The 19,995-nt window shown below is 42.6% G+C and overlaps 1 protein-coding gene across 1 annotated transcript in view; it reads left to right on the plus strand.

Annotated features, from left to right (window-relative positions):
* Positions 1 to 19,995, plus strand: part of ttc39a (tetratricopeptide repeat domain 39A) — a 61,296-nt gene that overhangs the window by 19,557 nt on the left and 21,744 nt on the right. Inside the window, exons 5-6 of the mRNA XM_060932112.1 lie at positions 6,526 to 6,630; positions 19,736 to 19,867. Of these exons, the coding sequence (XP_060788095.1) occupies positions 6,526 to 6,630; positions 19,736 to 19,867 (237 nt within the window). The remainder of the gene's footprint in view (positions 1 to 6,525; positions 6,631 to 19,735; positions 19,868 to 19,995) is intronic.

Genomic DNA, 19,995 nt, shown 5'->3' on the forward strand with positions numbered 1-19,995 from the left:
AATATCGCCCATTCACTCGCAATTACGACCCTTCATACATACAATTCGGCTTTATTTCAACTGATAGTTGTCCCCCGAAACCAATCTGTGTTATCTGCCAATGAAGCTATGAAGCCATGCAAATTATGCCGGCATTTGGAAACTAAACATTCGCATCTCAAGGATAAATCAGAGGATTTTTTCAGAAGGAAACGTGATGAATTGGCCACCCAAACTAGTGTTGAAAAGTAATTTGACTGAGAATGAAAAGCTAACAAAGGTATCATACATGATTTCACACCACTTTTCCAAATGTCAGGCACCCTTCACAACTGGGGAGAAGCTAATTATGCCTTCAATTGTTCCTGCTTGTAGTGAGGTGTTGGGTCCGGCTGCTGCAGCCAAAGTAAAAGAGATTCCTCTGTCAAATGACACGGTCTGTCGTCGAATTGACGATATGGCGGCAGACATCGAAATGCAAATTTTAGAAAGGGCGAAGTCATCTGACTGGTTTGCCATTCAATTGGATGAGACCACGGATCTCTCTAACTTGGCTATGCTTCTGGTCTACATCAGATATGCTCATGAGGGCCGGTTTCATGAGGATTTTTTGTTTTGTAAGGTGCTTCCAGGGACCACAACCGCTGGAGAAATATTCCGTATGCTTGATGGGTACACCTCTGGGCATGGGTTGATATGGGGGCGTTGCGTCAGTGTCTGCACAGATGGGGCAGCGGCTATGACCGGCAGGCACAACGGAGTTGTTGCTCAGGTAAAAGTCGTTTCACCATCAGTGCAGGCAACGCATTGTGTTATTCATCGAGAGGTACTTGCCTCTAAACGCCTGTCCACAGAGCTTCATGAAGTTTTAAATCAAGTGGTCAAAATAGTGAACTTCATCAAGGCCAATCCGACAAATTCCCGTCTATTTACAGCTCTGTGTGATGAGATGGGTGCAGATCATGTTCATCTGCTCTTGCACTCTGAGGTTTGTTGGCTGTCACGGGGTAAAGTGGTGAACAGAGTGTACGAGTCGAGGCATGAGGTTGAGGCATTCTTGACAAATAAACAGTCCAATCTTGCCGATCACCTGCGAGATCAGTCTTGGCTTTAAAGGTAGCTTATCTTTCTGACATCCTGGACCATTTCAGTATGCTAAACCTGTTGATCCAAGGCCAAGCATGTGACATTTTTCAAGTCAATGATAAGATCATGGCTTTCAAAAAGAAGCTCTCAGTCTGGACCAACAGAGTTAAAAGAGGTGTGTTTGACATGTTCGGCTGTCTGTCGTCTCTGGCTGATGAAGGTGTGGATTTGGGGCAGGTGCCGGCAGTGATCGTGCAACACCTTACCGAAACACTGCGTCATTCTGATTCATACTTCCCCTCAAAATCCCCTCACACGGAAAAGCAATGGGTAAGAGATCCATTCACCAACCCAGAAACGAGCGCTCTGCCACCTGTGGTGCAGGATAAACTTCTGGAGCTTTCGTGCGATGCTGGTCTGCAGTCGAGATTTGACACATATGTTTATTGATTTCACATATAAAAAGTACAATTGACACTGAAAGCTTTATTTTCCATTTTTTTTCTTCAAATAAACCCTTTCATTCCCCACTCTCCCCTACCCTCCTCACTACATACAATATAATGTGCATATAACAATGTAGCTAAACAAGCTACCTTCAGAGATGCATATAGGTATGTCCTTTGCACTATCAATTAACATGTAATAATGAAGAAGAGAAAAAAACCCAACATATATACATTATTTAACTGAGCACATATGAAAATTATAGAACAACAACACCACCAAAAAAAAAAAAACCAGTAGAAAAGTCGGTTAGGGAGTAAGATAGCAGGGTCAAATTATGCTTTAGCAATGCTTAAAGATCTTCAAGTGTTTTAATTTATTTATGTATTCTAGTACTGAGTTCCAGGTTAACTCAAATTTCTCAGGAGCCCCTCTTAAATTGTATTTGATTTTTTCCAGACTAAACATCATGAGGTCTTTAAGCCATGAGCAGTCGAGATTTGGTCGACTTTCTCTGTCTGAATTCTGGCTGTCATGCTGCGATGAATATCCCCAGCTGAGTGAGATGGCAGTGAAAACACTGATGCCTTTCCATTCAACATACCTCTGCGAGACCGCATTTTCACATTTGACAGCCACAAAGACAAAATACCGAAACAGGCTCAACTCAGAAAACACGCTCCGAGTGGCCTTGTCACCCTGTCTTCCTCGTTTCGACGTATTAGTGGCGAGAAAGCAGGCACATCCTTCGCATTAGAATGCTGACTTTTCTTTTACCAAATCTCTGTGGGTGACTGGGCCTGTCATTTGAGGTTAAAAGTCAGCATGTAGCCTAGGTTCAGTTCTCCCTTCTTCATACTGGGACTGTGTAATCAGTCAGTATTAGGGCTACAGTGGGTCTTTAGGTTTCTCGGTTTGAGGTCCCATGTTTCTGGTAGACCTTTTTATAAGTGTGTGTATATTATTGAGGCACTGTTTGGCAGTGCTTCAAGTTCAAAGGTGTAGTTTAAAAAAAAAAATCTAAAACATAAAAGTAAAAAAAAAATCTTAGTTTAATGGTTCTTACGCAAATGGTAATAATATAGGTTATTAATAATAATAATAATAATAATAGTCAAATTATTGGGTCTACATATCAGTATATTTATGTAATTTGGCAATAATCTCAAAGCCAAAGCACTTCTGTTAGTTTCCCTTGTTTAATAATAGTTTAGGCCTAAGCAATAATAATAATAATAATAATAATAATAATAATAATAGGCCTACTACTACTAATAATAATAATGATCTCATCTCATTATCTGTAGCCGCTTTATCCTGTTCTACAGGGTTGCACTCAAGCTGGAGCCTATCCCAGCTGACTACGGGCGAAAGGCGGGGTACACCCTGGACAAGTCGCCAGGTCATCACAGGGCTGACACATAGACACAGACAACCATTCACACTCACATTCACACCTACGCTCAATTTAGAGTCACCAGTTAACCTAACCTGCATGTCTTTGGACTGTGGGGGAAACCGGAGCACCCGGAGGAAACCCACGCGGACACGGGGAGAACATGCAAACTCCGCACAGAAAGGCCCTCGTCGGCCATGGGGCTCGAACCCGGACCTTCTTGCTGTGAGGCGACAGCGCTAACCACTACACCACCGTGCCGCCCCCTGTTAGGTCTTATTTAGCCAAAATATTGTTATGCTGGTATAAGTCTGCTACTTGTAACAGGTACTACTAACAAAAAAAAAAGTAATAATAATAATAATAAACTATGTATGTATGTATCTATCTATGGAGGCGCACACGATGTATGTGTGTGTGTGTGGGGGGGGGGGAGGGGTTCAGGGGAGCGCACAGAGGCGTAGGCCTATGCAGGGCCTTGCAGCACCAAGGCCTAACATTACTGGGCCCCAGAGCAAAGAAGTTTGAGAAACCCTGGTATAGTGGTTAGCATTGTTGCCTCACAGCAAGAAGGTTCTGGGTTTGAGTCCAGTAGCTGACAGGGGCCTTTCTGTGTGGAGTTTGCATGTTCTCCCCATGTCTGTGTGGGTTTCCTCTGGGTACTCTGGTTTTCCCCACAGTTCAAAGACATGCGGTTAGGTTAACATGGGGCAGCCTTGGGCTAAAGCGCCCTTGAGCAAGGCACCTAACCCCAACTGCTCCCTGGGTGCTGTAGCATAGCTGCCCACTCTTGGTATGTGTGTGTGCTCATTGCTCACTTGTGTGTGTGCATGTGTGTATTCACTGCTTCAAATGGGTTAAGTGCAGAGGATGAATTTCACTGTACTTGAGCGTGCATGTGACAAAATAAAGGCTGCTTCTTCTTCTAAAAAAAAAAAAAATGCAACTTAGTTTCAGGCTTGAGTGCTCCACTGTTGGACTTCTTAGCACTGTTCTCATAACCTCATCCTCTAAACAAAACAAAACTAGAGTCTCTGTTACCCCTTTTCCACCAAATCAGTTCCAGGGCTGGTTCAGGGCCAGTGCTGGTTCACAACTCGTTCAACTTGCGAGCCAGCTGAGAACCAGTTTGCTTTTCCATAGCTCATGGTGCTAAGGGGAGCCACGTCATTGCGTCGCTGTATACGTCAGTTACGTCGCTGTGTTTGCATAAACCTTGGCGCAAATATCGAAGCAAAAACAACACGGAGAAGAAGAAGCAGCAACAACAACAATAATGAATGACTTCGCGTTTGTACAGCTGCTGCTTCTCGTTGCTTAAAAATGGCAATCTTTCGCGGTCTTGTTATTGTTGTTGGTCTTAACAACTCCGCCCCTCCCGCTGACGTAAGTGGTTCTTTCTTCTGGCCCAGCAGAGAGTTGGTGCTAGCCTGGAACCGGTTTTTCTGGCCCCAGAGCCAGTTCTTTGTCAGTGGAAACAGAAAACCGGGTTCCAAACTAAGCACTGGCCCCGAACCAGCCCTGGAACTGCTTTGGTGGAAAAGGGGCATGATTGGTTGTTTGCAGTGTGAGTCAGATTGGCTCTTTATGTTAAAGTAAGAGGCTGTTGGCGACATTGATGGTCGACTCTAACAATAGCCATAAGTTTGTTTTTTTTTAAAGATTTTTTGGTTTTTTTTTTCACCTTTATTGGATAGGACAGTGTAGAGACAGGAAATGAACAGGAGAGGGATCGGGAAATGACCTCAGGTCAGGATCAAACCCAGGTCCCCGGATTTATGGTATGGCACCTTATCCACCTGAGCCACGACGTCCCCACAATAGCCATAAGTTTGACAGTTTTTCAGAATCATGTCCTCTACACATCACAAACTACATTGATAAAGTATCCCACCACCAAGACACACTGCGTTTAAAAGGCCAAGACTACCAGTTTTTTTGTTTTGAGCGGGCACCACCCGAACTGATAATCACATAGTCAGTCAGTTTTTTTCCTTTTGGCTAATCAGACACAAAATACACCATCACTCTTGGTGGAGCAGTTGGGGTTTAGGCACCTTGCTCAAAGGCACTTCAGCCAGTCCTGCTGATCCAGGGACTCAACCCAGTGACCTTTTGGTCCTAAAGCTGCTTCTCTAACCATTAGGCCATGGTTTCCCCTATGAAGGCTACCAACAATAATTAACAGGGGTTTTTTTGGTCACTCCTGGAGCAAACTGAACAGCCTCTTAGCTGTATAGCAGAAAATGTAGTAGTCTACCTGGGAAAAATATGATTTTATTATGTTTTTTGTACGTCTTTCCATTGGGAACCTCTTGGACCTCTCAGTGTGCTGCAATACACTTTTCTTCTTAACACAGTCCTGAGCACTGTCCCTCTTTTGCATAATCTGTTGTACACTTGTATCGCAAAGTCACCTCTGCATGGGAACACATCTCTACTCCAGTGTATATGAAGGTTATTTCTGTCTCTCTGCCCTCACTCTTACTCACAGGAGAAACAGCAGTACCTTGACTTGAGATAATAGAAAATGTATTATATATCTAATAGTTCAATTAATGCACTTCAGCTACCTTAAATGCTTGGCAGGTAAAGAAAAGATGTTGTACTGACTCTGAAATCGGGATCATATGAGGTTTGTGGTGTACCGTATATGGTGTGATGTATATCGTGCATACCGTGGCTTGCATAAGTATTCAAGTATTCCCTCTTGAAATTTTTGACATATTCATCCAAAATTGAATGGTGGTGGTAGCATCAAGTTGAGGGTTACCCTTGGCCCTTGGTTACATTTCTGATTAATGCCCTCCTTACCCGGTCATTGACTTTTAGTGGATGGCCTGCTGTAGGCAAAAGTGGTATTGCGTCATAATTTTTTCCATTTTTTAGTATTGTATTTAGTGTTGTGCTGTGAGACGTTCAGAGTTGGGAATGTTTTTTGTAACCAAACCCTCACTGATACTTTTCCAGAACTTTCTCCTGAGCTTGTTTGACACTGCTTGGTTATTCATAATGCTGGTTGTTTAGGTATGTTTTTGTATTTATGTTAAGTGTGACACTTTATTTGCACACAGGTTGACTCCATTCAACTAATTATGGGACTTCTGATGGCAACGAGTTGCACCAGAACTAATTTAGTTGTTTCACAGTAAGGGGAGTGAATATTTGTACAATCACAACTTGTATGGATTTTTTTTAAATTTACAAATAATTTTTGCCTTTTTTGTGTAAATTCATAACATAATGTATATAATGCCAATTAGATGTACTTTAATTCCAGTTTGTCACACTACAAAACATAGAAAAGATTAAGGGGCGAAAACTTGGGTGAAGCCAATTTATTTTGCACATTTAACACTACCAGGTAAACAAGGAGCATGCTGAGTTGCACTGCGTTACAGAAGATTAAATGGCGATCGTTTCAAGCTGTTTGTTTTCCCCAGCATGACTCTAATACAGCCGAGTGTAATGTTTAGTAATGCACTCCAGCTCAGTGTGTGCTTTGTATATTATTTATCTCATTTATGACGCTCATGCTACTTGCTAATTCTGCATAGTCTCTTTCCTCTGTAATCTGCTTTCTTTTCTTTTCTTTTTTTTATGTTTGTGCATCTCAGCTCAGAAAGATCTGATCTGTCAGTGGCTCTGGAGGACTGCATGGCAGCACTGGATTTATTCCTGCATAATGAATTTGACAAGGCGCTGTCTAGACTCAAGAGCAGGTGAGTGTGAGAGACCTTTTAGTAGACAAGCGTCAATCCACCCTGTGATAATCATGACCATTACAGAATAGTACATAGATGTAGGTGAAATACAGGCTTGCTCTATTCAGTAATGTACCTCAAATGTGTAGAGACACCTGCAAGCCAGGTGATTGGAGGTGGTCCTGGCCGTAATTGCATGCGTCACCCTGAAACATTGTAAAGAGTGCTATGTAGCACACCAAAATTGTCCTATATGCACACACAGAAATAAGTTTGCATGTGGAACTTGTGTAAGAAGAACGTTTTTGTTATTGAAGGAGACTCCAGTGTCAGATGCAGTGCTGTGCCTTTGGTTTTTAAGAGAGAGGAAAAAAGTATGAGCTGAATGTTGAGGGATGACCTTTTTACGGCTGCTTTACTAACAGCAGAGAAAAACTTGTATGACAGTTATACTATATTTTAAATGTAACCTTAAAGATCTGATGACACGTTTTTGACATCTTTGGTGATGTTTTATAACATAAAAAGTAATTCCCGATGATCCATATATTAATTCACGAAGGCGCCTATTTTACAAGTTATGATAAAAAACGCGGCTATTTGGGCAAATTTGACAGGGCTGCAGCACCCAGGAGACGAATGAGGAGGAGGGGCTATATGACGTCAGCGAAAGAACCTTCCTCCTAACTTACCAGTTTGTTGTTGATGCAACAGGTGTTCAGTTTGTCATTATTAGTATTATTATTATACATTATTATTTTATATATATATAGTTATTATGCCTTCGCGTTGTGTTGCTGGCTTTTGCTCCAAAACCCACAAGGATGGGGTAAGTTTATTCAAGTTTCCCAGAGATCCTGAGCTGCATGCGAAGTGGGTGAAGCAAGTCAGGCGCACTCGTGACAAGTGGGAGCCCTCACCAACATCCGTCCTGTGCTCTGAACACTTCGATTTGGATTGTTTTGACACCCTTCCCAGCTTTAAAGAATCTCTTGGGTGTGCAGTTCAGCACAAACGTGTGTTACTACCATCAGCAGTGCCTACAGTATTTACAGTGTTCATCACAAATATACAGATACAAAATACAGATCTTTCAATAACAGTGTTATGTATTCACGGTAGGCACTGTCTTCAATGGTGTTGGATGGTTTGTTTACGTCTTCTTAGTACTAATACAAAAAAAACTGATCTATGGGTATGGGCATCATATCGCCTAGTCTTCCTCCTCACTTGCTGGTTTGTTGATGTGACAGATTTGTAGTAGCAGTTGTAGTATTTTGCCTTTGCATTGTGGTCTCTTATTGCCAAGTTGAAAGAATTTGTTTCTCAAAGCAAACACTGAGGGAAAGCTAACTTAGCCAGACAAGTAGGCTACAGATTGTCATTTGCTTACGCTGATGTAGGTTATCAAATATTTTGCTTCATTCAAGGATAAAACTAAGAAGCCATAAACTAGAAGACGTGCCTGCCAATATTATCCTAAATGTATCACGGATCAAAAAAGCAAAGGGGAGTCCCATATACGATTCATACATTGGGGGAGTGCCTGTTAGAGAGCGCACTTGTCCTGGGCCATCGGCATAGTGAGGTAGGGTGGCCAGTTCCTTTCTTCGCCACCTTTAACTTCCCCAGTGTTTCCACCAGGTCCCCATTCACTGCTGGGTGGACAGGGAGCGAGCCCCAGATCCCCGTCGAGCCGAGGCTCAAACCAGGGACCGTTCACTTAGCGGTCAAGCGCTCTAACCACTTGGCCACCTGTGCTCCGTATCACGGATCAGGCATAGTCATAAGCTTATTATGTTAGCCGTTTACATGCTCCATTAGGAACTATGTATTCAGTGTAGCATACGGCTTACATGATATAAGCAGTGTTTACACATGCAAGACAACAATACACAATATTAAAATATTGATTCCGTAACATTTTGAACAAATACGGGTTGACCTACCAATCCTTGTTATCCAACCTTGTGGTGTTCGTCAATGCTGGGCTGTCTGCCTGTCCGCTGTCCATCTCGGAGTCGGACTCAGATTGGTGCACAGTAACAGGTTCAAACCTGTACGGTTGGATGCACCCGTGTTCGTCATCACTAGATTCTTCCGATCTATCCCACTCACAACACAATTCTAGACTCCCAGAAGAGGAAGAGCTAGCACTAGAGAGTTCACCGGCGTTTTCATGCGCATTTCCATTGAGTAGAACCAGAGTAGAACAGCCAGTGAACCGCAGCGTGTTCTTCCGCTGACATCACAACATGGCCGCGAGCCACGGACCCAGTTTTCTTGCGCTGTGCAATTAAAAGTTGGATATTCACGTAACAACAGCTTCTTTTCGTGTAATTATAACAGAAATCTAACATGTTTGCCATGTTGTATAGTTTATTTAAGAAATTGCATAGAGTCATGTTCGTGTCATCAGATCTTTAAATAGATAATGTTTTAACAAAGTGTATTAAAATATTGAAAGTAATCATTTTTAACAAAGAAAGTTCTGTAATCATTGGCAGTTTGTGGTGGTATAAATGATGTACGTAAACCTCTTTAAGTTGTGCAGTTATAGGAATATAATCAAGCTGTAAGTGATTGTTTTCTTGTAGCAGTCGTTTTTCTCTAGCTGCATAGTCTGAAGTTCTTGATTCCTCACCATGTGAAAATTGCCAGGAAAACCACTCTCACTCTGCCAATAAAACATTCACAGTCATGTTTACAAGTAGATACGTACAGATGCTGTACAAAATAAGAATTTCATTAGAAAATGATACCATGTGCGTGCGGTATGGTGGTGCAGTGTTTTGCATTGTTGGCTCACAGCAAGCGCTTCTGGGTTTGAAACTTGCGGGCAGCTGGAACCTTTCTGTGTGGAGTCTGCATGTTCTCCCAGTGCCTACATGGGTTTCCTCCTGGTGCTCCGGTTTCCTCCCTCAGTCCAAAGACATATGGATTTGGTCAACTAGCTACTCTAAATTTCCCAAAGGTGTGAATGTGATTGTTTGTCTTTGCGTTAGCCCTGCGATTGATTAGTGACCTGTCCAGGGTGTACCCCACCTCTCACCAGAAGTCAGATGGAATTGGCTCCAGCTTCCCCAATGACCCCGACAGATAAGTGGTATAGATAATGGATGGATGGATGAATGATACCCTGTAGAAAAGTCTTAGAATTAACTACAAGGGTCTGTGCAGGGGGCAGCCATGGCCTAAAGGTTAGAGAAGCAGCCTTGGGCCCAAAGGGTCGCTGGTGTGATTCCCAGCACTGGGAAAAATGTGAGGGAAGTTGAGTGAATGAACAGCACTTACCCTTCCCTTTTGTATCATGGCTGAAGTGCCCTTGAGCAAGGCACCTAACCCTCAACTGCTCCCCAGGCGCTGTAGCATAGCTGCCCACTGCTCTGGGTCTGTGTGTGCGCTCATTGCTCACTTGTGTGTGCATGTGTGTGTTCACTGCTTCAGATGGGTTAAATGCAGAGGATGAATTTCGCTGTGCTTGAGTGTACACGTGACAAATAAAGGCTTCTCCTTCTTCTTCTTCTAGTACACCACACTCCCAATTAATTGTTAATTCCCACTCACTGAGTAGTTTATTTCTATCACACAACAGCTACCAACCAGAAGCTTACGCATATGTCGTCCAGGACTGTCCTAGATGCTCATGATTGGCTGGTATTGCTCAATTTGATTAATGGCATATGGCCCTTTATACTCTCTTGGATTCATGTGGACGGCTGTGGCATTGTCAGGCTTCAAACTCACAATATCCTGATGATAAGGTGAATGCTTTTCTCTTGTGCCAGAAATCTGGTAGAGATGTTTGACTAATTTTGCCACAGTTGTGCAAAACTTGGCTGTATGTGCATACAGTATGTATCCAAAACCATATGAATAAATCGTATTTCATTAAAGGTCCCATGGCATGAAATTTTCACTTTCTGAGGTTTTTTTAACGTTAAAATGAGTTCCTCTGACCTTCTTAAGTCACCCCAGTGGCTAGAAATTTCATAATGTGTAAACCAAACTATGCCCAACATTTGAGAATGGCGCGTCAAAACGGCGAGTTGATAAGCTCTTACCTTTACTACGTCAGCAAGGGAGATGATTCCCACGCCCCCCCTCTGGATTCCCACCCACTATATGGATTGCCCCGCCCAGTTGTAGTGAGGAGACCATAGAGGACACAACAACATGGCATCACCTAAGCGAGCGAAACATGGAAATTGCACTGTACATGGATGTGACAACACAGAAAAGAGTCTGTTTTTACTGCCGACGGGAGAGTCCCTGAAGACGCAGTGGCTTAATTTTATTTACTTCAATAATACGCCGTCGAGTCTACCTAAGATGGTGTATGTTTGTCGGAAGCATTTTCCTGAGGAATGTTTCCACAACTTGGGACAGTACAGGGCAGGTTTTGCACATCAACTGTCACTGAAGCCTGGGTCCGTACCAAGCATCCCTGCTGCATCAGCAACAAACACCGAACAAGTAAGTGTATAACTGGTCGTTTTGCCGTGTTTTAAAATCGGTGCGTTAGCCTAGCAATGGCTACATTAGCTATGCAGCTAACCGCTTCCTGCAGTTAGCCAGGTAATCTGCGCTACAAAACTAAAGAGCATGCAGCATGCTCTGTTAAACTGAGTTTCTCATCTCATCTCATTATCTTTAGCCGCTTTATCCTTCTACAGGGTCGCAGGCAAGCTGGAGCCTATCCCAGCTGACTACGGGCGAAAGGCGGGGTACACCCTGGACAAGTCGCCAGGTCATCACAGGGCTGACACATAGACACAGACAACCATTCACACCTACGGTCAATTTAGAATCACCAGTTAACCTAACCTGCATGTCTTTGGACTGTGGGGGAAACCGGAGCACCCGGAGGAAACCCACGCGGACACGGGGAGAACATGCAAACTCCACACAGAAAGGCCCTCGCCGGCCCCGGGGCTCGAACCCAGGACCTTCTTGCTGTGAGGCGACAGCGCTAACCACTACACCACCGTGCCGCCCCTAAACTGAGTTTAGTCTGGAAATTGACTGTAACTTATGAGCTTATGTTTGACTATTGCTCCGCAATGCATGTCTTCTGTTGGATAAGCGATATGTTGCTGCTTCTATCCTCTTTGGTTATGAAGTGCGTGTTCAAGCCTAGGGTATTATACGTTCGTAAACTACCACTCCGAACACTCTCACTCTCTGTTCTCTGTGTCACGTTGAGTTTACGAAAGGAGTCCGAGGGAGAACGGGGTTTTGTCTTAGCAGCGTGGCTACAGGCGCTGATAGCAGCGAGTATGTGTGTGCGCAGCTTGGTCAAGCCCCTCCCCCCATGGCCCGCCCCCACCCTCTACCCTTCCCCGCCTCCTGCTTCTCATTAGCAAAACGACGCACTGGGAAAAGCGCTGAAATGGGGCTTTCTCCCAGGAGGCTATATTTACGTGCCGAGGGTTCATTTCAAGAAAGGCTGCGGATATAACATCCGGAAGCCTCTACGAGCCCGTTTAAAGCATCAACAAACCACCATGCCATGGGACCTTTAAAAAAACAAACTTGATTCCCTCAAATTCTCTTGAGAACATGCATCAACTGGCACACAGAAAATCCTTACATCGTTTAGTATGTGAAACTAGCTGCACTGTCAGCAGTTAAAATATTTGTCTAAGGGTGCATGTGTGTGTTTGCGCGTTAATTTATACCACAGCGCTGTTACAGTCTCAAATCTGATTGATGTTAATTAATTTTCTCTGACAGTTAAGGAAATCACTGATGAAAACTTGCGTGGGGGACATTCCACATTTAATGTCATAATAAACTGATTAAAAAATATGATCTCATTGTTTCAATGATTAAAAAAATTAATCAGTGGCAAATTGCTGTGGTGTAAGAGGAATAAAACACTTCAGGATGTGCTGTTCTTGGAAAACAATCAACTTCTGGGTGGTACCAGTGACTGTGCTTCACATGGGGCTGCATTATACCATCCCATCATTCATTATTTTCCTATACCAGCACATCCTGAAGTGTTTTATTCTGCACATATTAAGGTGGTAATTATTACAGATGATTATAGGTCTGTGTCATGTCTGTTCTTCTCAGGAGATGCCCCTACTGCAGCCACTAAGCTGGCTGTGAGCCTGTTTTTCCAGGTGTCACTATTGGGGAAGGGGCAGTGGACTTCCCCTGTAAATAAAAAAAAAAAAAAAAAAACACAAAAAGGTTATCAAGTGGGGGTTTAAGTAAATGGATAATGTGGGTTTAACCACTCTCTTCCACTGTGGAATATCTTTGGTTTTTGGTTTGCCCAAGCAGTAAAACCAAATCCAGATGTTGTTGCTAAACTTGCAGTGGCTGGAACTTGTTGAGACAATCTGGGTGCTAATCGCTATGTTGCAGCATTCAGTCTGGGCTGGAGAGAGCATTTTAAAACACTTTGACTGCACTATTGTACACGTGAACCTGCATGCATGACAGCATGTCTCGACAGAAACCAAAGGAAAACAGATCACAAGTTGTAACAAACCATGAAAAGGAATGATGACCATTAAGGTTGTGGTGATAAACCTAGCAGCTGTTAGACCTTCTCCAGGCTAAAACAATAGTGATCCATCTTCTGACGAAAGATAAATTAATGTTAATGTTCAAATGAAATAGTCAATACTGCTGAGAGGCATTAGGCCTGCTTATGGATGTGAAAGAAGAGGGATTTTTCTGAGTACAGACTGTGACTGAAGTGCTATGTGCTTGTTTGTCTAGCTGTCCTAACTTGCAAAACCAGGGAAGTTGCAGTTCATATGGTTACATAATAGATTTTTTTCTCATCAGTCACAGATGAGCTTCTCCCCATTCCAGTCAACAATTAATGAATTAAAGGTATGCATCTGCTGATTTATGTGAATTTGTGAAGTTATAATTCTGTTTCATCATTTATTTATTTATTTGTTTGTTTGGGGGACTTTTATTCATAGGAACTTACAAGTGAGGCTGGATACAATTCAAGGACACTTGCAAATTTTTTTTAATGGCAGACTCACGCTCAGTGTATGATATTTGTGTGTTGAATGCAAGCTTTGGTCCTGAATTTGTGTCTTTTTACTCACCTGTCTGAATGTTTACAGTGCCTTGCAAAAGTATTCATACCCCTTGAACTTTTTCACATTTTTCCACCTTACAACCACAAACTTAAAAGTTTTTTATTGAGATTTTATGTGATAGACCAACACAGAGTAGCACATAATTGTGAAGTGAAACGAAAATTATAAATGGTCTTCAAAATTTTAAACAAATAAAAATCTGAAAAATGTGATGTGCATTAGTATTCAGCCCCCCTGCGTCAGTACTTTGTAGCGCCACCTTTTGCTGCAATTACAGCTGCAAATCTTTTGTGGTATGTCTCTACCAGCTTTGCACATCTAGACACTGAAATTTTTGCCCATTCTTCTTTGCAAAATAGCTCAAGCTCAGCCAGATTGGATGGAGAGCGTCTGGGAACAGCAATTTTCAAGTCTTGCCACAGATGCTCAATGGGATTTAGGTCTGGACTTTGACTGGGCCATTCTAACACATGAATATTCTTTGATCTAAACCATTCCATTGTAGCTCTGGCTGTATGTTTAGGGTCATTGTCTTGCTGGAAGGTGAATCTCCTTCCCAGTCTCAAGTCTTTTGCAGCCTCCAACAGGTTTTCTTCCAGGATTGCCCTGTATTTAGCTCCATCCATCTTCCCATCAACTCTGACCAGCTTCCCTGTCCCTGCTGAAGAAAAGCATCCCCATAGCATGATGCTGCCACCACCATGTTTCACAGTGGGGATGGTGTGTGCAGGGTGATGAGTAGTGTTAGTTTTCCGCCACACATAGCGCTTTGCATTTAGGCCAAAAAGTTCAACTTTGGTCTCATCTGACCAAAGCACCTTCTTCCACATGTTTGCTGTGTCCCCTACATGGCTTCTTATGCCTGTCTTTCAACAATGGCTTTCTTCTTGCCGCTCTTCCCAAAAGGCCAGATTTGTGGAGTGTATGACTTATAGTTGTCCTGTGCACAGATTCTCCCACCTGAGCTGTGGATTTCTGCAGCTCCTCCAGAGTGATCATGGGCCTCTTGGCTGCTTCTCTGACCAGTGCTCTCCTTGCTCGCTCTGTCAGTTTAGGTGGATGGCCATGTCTTGGTAGGTTTGCAGTTGTGCCATACTTTTTCCATTTTTGAATGATGGATTGAACAGTGCTTCTTGAGATGTTCAGAGCTTGGGATATTTTTTATAACCTAACCCAGCTTTAAACTTCTCCAGAACTTTATCCCTGACCTGTCTGGTGAGTTCTTTGGTCTTCATGATGCTGTTTGTTCTTCAGTGTTCTCTAACAAACCACTGAGGCCTTCACAGAACAAGTGTATTTATGCTGAGAGTAAATTACACACAGTAGGACTCTATTAACTAATTAGATGTCTTCTGAAGGCAATTGATTGCACTGGATTGTATTTAGAGGTATCAGAGTACAGGGGGCTGAATACTAATGCGCACCACATTTTTCAGATTTTTATGTGTTTAAAAATTTGAAGACCATTTATCATTTTTGTTTGACTTCACAATTATGTGCTACTCTGTGTTGGTCTATCACATAAAATCTCAATAAAAAACTTTTAAGTTCGTGGTTGTAAGGTAGAAAAATGTGAAAAAGTTCAAGGGGTATGAATACTTTTGCAAGGCACTGTATGTGATCATCATTTCTTATTTTGGTCTGGAGAGAGGTCTGTCTAATCAAAAATGTACAAACATCCATAGTCTAGTCAAGTCAGTTAATTGTATAGCGCTTTTAACAACATTGTCGCAAAGCAGCTTTACAGAAAATTAAAGGATTTAAATATATGAGCTAATTTTTATCCCTGATAAATTTATTTATCCCTGATAAGCAAGGCTGTGGTGATGATGGCAAGGAAAAACTCCTTCAGACAACATGAAGAATAAACCTTGAAAGGAACCAGACTAAGAATGGAACCCATCTTCATTTGGGCGATAACAGATAGCGTGATTATCAGCAACTGCTTCTATAACCGTGTCCTATATAGTCACAAAGTACAACTGTGTAACCAGGAAATTCATTATAGTGTTAGCATGAAGTCTATTTTGTTGAAGTTATAAACTGTTCATTGATGGAGACTTGAGTGCAAAACTGTTCATGACAACTGCAGTCCTAAAGTTATCATGGCAGTTGTAGCCCTCAGCCATCACAGCAAAACTGTAAATGTCCTGAGCCATCTTCCAAATGCGACTTTCGACTGTCCGTATGGGGCCGTCCTCCACAGGAGCAATGTGATGAGACTCCAGCCAGAAGTAGGGCATCAGGATGGATCAGGCAGGTCCGAAGAACAGAAGAGGTCAGCATCACTGGTGTCTCAGGATCGAGATGTAATTCAACAGAGAGAGAGACAGACACAGAGAGAGACATAAGGGGGGGAACACAGGTTGCCCGGTGTCACCGAATGGTTAAGAACAGTATACATTTTGTGCTGAGTGCAAGCGGGGACTCCGGCAAGACTAACTATGACAGCATAACTAAAAGGGAGAGCCAGGAGGTAACACAGACATGAGGGAGCTCTGGGACATAAAGCATCCAGCCACTACACCGTCAACAAACCTGAGTGAATGTGTGTGTGTGTGTGGGGGGGCACAGTATCCAGACATCCCAGTTTACCAAAACATTCTATGCCTGAGGACCCTCCAGATCTACTCCTTTACATAATAAAAACTGTTAACAAAAGGCTTGACTAAAAAGATATGTTTTCAGCCTAGACTTAATCACTGAGACTGTGTCTGAGTCCCGAACACGACTTGGAAGGCTGTTCCATAACTGTGGGGCTTTGTAAGAAAAGGCTCTGCCCCCTGATGTAGCCTTCACTATGTGAGGTACCAACAGACATCCTGCACCTTTTGATCTAAGTAGGTGTGGCAGGGCATAAAGGACCAGGTGTTCGCTCAGGTACTGTGACGCGAGACCATTCAGTGCTTTATAGGTCAATGGTAGTATTTGATATTCAATGCAAAATTTGATTGGGAGCCAATGCAAAGTGGATAAGATGGGCTGACGTGGTCATATAGGTCATGTAGTTTTAGTAAAGACTTTTGTAGCTGCATTTTGAACTAACTGGACCTAGTTTCTGCACTTTTTGGAACATCTAGACAGTAAGGCATTACAATAATCCAACCTAGAGGTAACAAAAGCGTGAACTAGTTTCTCTGTATCATGTCATGGCATTATATTTCTTATCTTAGCAATATTTCTGAGATGAAAGAAAGGTATCCGGGTAATGTTATTGATATGAGTTTCAAACGAAGGACTAGAGTCAATGATCACACCGAGGTCTTTTACTGCTGCACGTGAAGAAACAGAAAGGCACATAGTATGTTCATAAAAGATTTTTAATGAAAATTGATGGATGGATGGATGGATGGATGGATGGATGGATGTTGGTGCCAGATGTGCTGGTTTAAGTATTTCAGAAACTGTTGATCTTCTGGGATTTTTACACAACAGTCACAACAGTTTACACAGCATCGTGTGAAAAATTAAAAACATCCAGTCAGCAGCAGTTCTGTCAGTGGAAATGGCTTACTGATTAGAAAGGTCAGAGGAGACCAACCAGACTGCTTTGAGCTGACAGGTAAATCAGTGGTAACTTAATTAGCCACTCTTTACACCCGTGGTGAGCAGAAAAGCATCTCAGAACACATAGCATGTGAAATATTGAGACAGATGGGCTCTAACAGCAGAAGACCTCATCCATCCTGTCAAAAACAAGAATCTGAGGCTACAGTGGGTACAGGCTCTCTGAAACTGGACAGGTCAAAATTAGAAAAAAGACCAAGTGATGTTTTTCATCTTCAGCTTCTCAGTTTTGGTGGAACTCTGACCACTGTAGCCTCAGATTGTTGTTCTGGCAGATCTGTTTATGCGATAAACTGGTGTGTGTGTGTGTGTGTGTGTGTGTGTGAGAGAGACGCCATCACTCAACTCTTGTACTCTGGGTGCTGTTTTGTAGGTCATATGATTTGAATTGAGCAAGATTAAGTGTAATGACACATTGGTCAGGAGTTCAGGTCAGCACTTTTTCATATTTATGATCGCAAACCCTGCAACAAGGACATCAATTCACACACGAATTCTCAAGTCAGTGGAATTTCAGCCTTTTGAGCTGTTTTTATCAATTCATATGATTGCAATTATGGGACTGGTAACTACTGCAATTTAAATAATAATTGACATGGCCAAAAATACACTGCATGTAAATGGTAGGGCTTGATGATATGACAGTATGAAATATATTTATACATTAAATATACATTTTTCTGAGTGTCATGGGTATCATCATGTGTCAGTGATTTTTATAACGTCATTATTATTTCCAGTAAAATGGTAACTGATTGGAATTTTTAAAATATTCTTGTACTGGTACTAATGAAAATGAACTAGATTTTCCTTAAATGCATTTTTGGCAAAATATGGTGATACAGCATATCTTCAGGCCAACCTACTAAATGGTCTTTTTTATTTAATTAATTAATTTTTTTAGATGTGTCAGTTTTAATAATTGGGGCGGCACGGTGGTGTAGTGGTTAGCACTGTCGCCTCACAGCAAGACGGTCCGGGGTTCGAGCCCAGCGGCCGACAGGGGCCTTTCTGTGTGGAGTTTGCATGTTCTCCCCGTGTCCGCGTGGGTTTCCTCCGGGTGCTCCAGCTTCCCCCACAGTCCAAAGACATGCAGGTTAGGTTAACTGGTGGCTCTAAATTGACCGTAGGTGTGAATGTGAGTGTGAATGGTTGTCTGTGTCTATGTGTCAGCCCTGTGATGACCTGGCAACTTGTCCAGGGTATACCCTGCCTCTCGCCCATAGTCAGCTGGGATAGGCTACAGCTTGCCTGCGATCCTGTAGGACAGGATAAGCGGCTACAGATAATGGATGGATGGATGGATGCATAGAGTTTTAATAATTGCAATATTTTTCTCCTATGTATTGCTTACATTTTTCTTTTTAGTAAACTTATTGTCCTATTCTACAGGAAGTTAATAATAGCTATTTATTTATTTATTTATTTATTTATTTACTACTGAATGTGGGCGGCACGGTGGTGTAGTGGTTAGCGCTGTCGCCTCACAGCAAGAAGGTCCGGGTTCGAGCCCCGTGGCCGGCGAGGGCCTTTCTGTGCGGAGTTTGCATGTTCTCCCCGTGTCCGCGTGGGTTTCCTCCGGGTGCTCCGGTTTCCCCCACAGTCCAAAGACATGCAGGTTAGGTTAACTGGTGACTCTAAATTGACCGTAGGTGTGAATGTGAGTGTGAATGGTTGTCTGTGTCTATGTGTCAGCCCTGTGATGACCTGGCGACTTGTCCAGGGTGTACCCCGCCTTTCGCCCGTAGTCAGCTGGGATAGGCTCCAGCTTGCCTGCGACCCTGTAGAACAGGATAAAGCGGCTACAGATAATGAGGTGAGATGAGACTACTAAATGTACTGTACTGCTCAGAGGATATTCTGAAGGCATCCACTACAGGCCACATTAAGCTGTAACAGTGTGTATAAGCGTTTTCAGAATAGGAGTGAAATGTGAACTACGTAGACATTCAACATTCCTTTGTGCATTGACCCCACCAGCATTATTCCATCTTTGTTTCAGAAAATAAACCAGGTTAAACTGGCTTAGCCAGTAATCCTGCTGCTGAGCATTTTGGACCTGCAGTGTCACATTCTGTCCAGTTCGCACCGGCCTGTTTCCTCGATAATTGAACTCAACACTTATGCAAAACTCAGCGATGACGGTGCAGTAGTGCTACCTTAAAATAACCACTTTTTGAGTACCAGTGTGCAGTTTCTAGCATATTTAAGGTGATAGATCCCATATTACACCATAACAATGACCATGATATTCTAAAGCATTGTGTTACACTGTGTGCTTTGTATTATTTGATACAGAATAAGTATTTTGAACAAATGTACTATATTAGTTTAGGTCTTGTATACCTCCTCTCTGTTCAGTCAGTGTGTTTAACTATCCATCGCTTTGTCTCAGGTGTATTTTCATGTGCTGAGTCATCTCTGATTGTTGTTGTGCTAAGATTAGATCATGTTTTTTGTACGTGTGCGTTCTCTGACAGAAATAAGGAGAGTATGTATCACGCGCTCACATATGCCACCATTCTGGAAATGCAGGCGATGATGACCTTTGACCCTGAGGACATCTTGTCAGCAGGAAACACCATGAAAGATGCTCAGGCTGTTTGTCAGCGGTAAATGCACTCGCTCTTTCTACATATTACCATAAGGTTTAGAATGAAATGAATAAATAGACTTTACATGCATGTGTGCATAAATTCTAAACTACATCCAAACAGGATTTAGGATCAGGAGTTAGTGA

The sequence above is a fragment of the Neoarius graeffei genome, chromosome 10, assembly GCF_027579695.1.
Source record: "Neoarius graeffei isolate fNeoGra1 chromosome 10, fNeoGra1.pri, whole genome shotgun sequence".
Taxonomy (NCBI): Eukaryota; Metazoa; Chordata; class Actinopteri; order Siluriformes; family Ariidae; genus Neoarius; species Neoarius graeffei.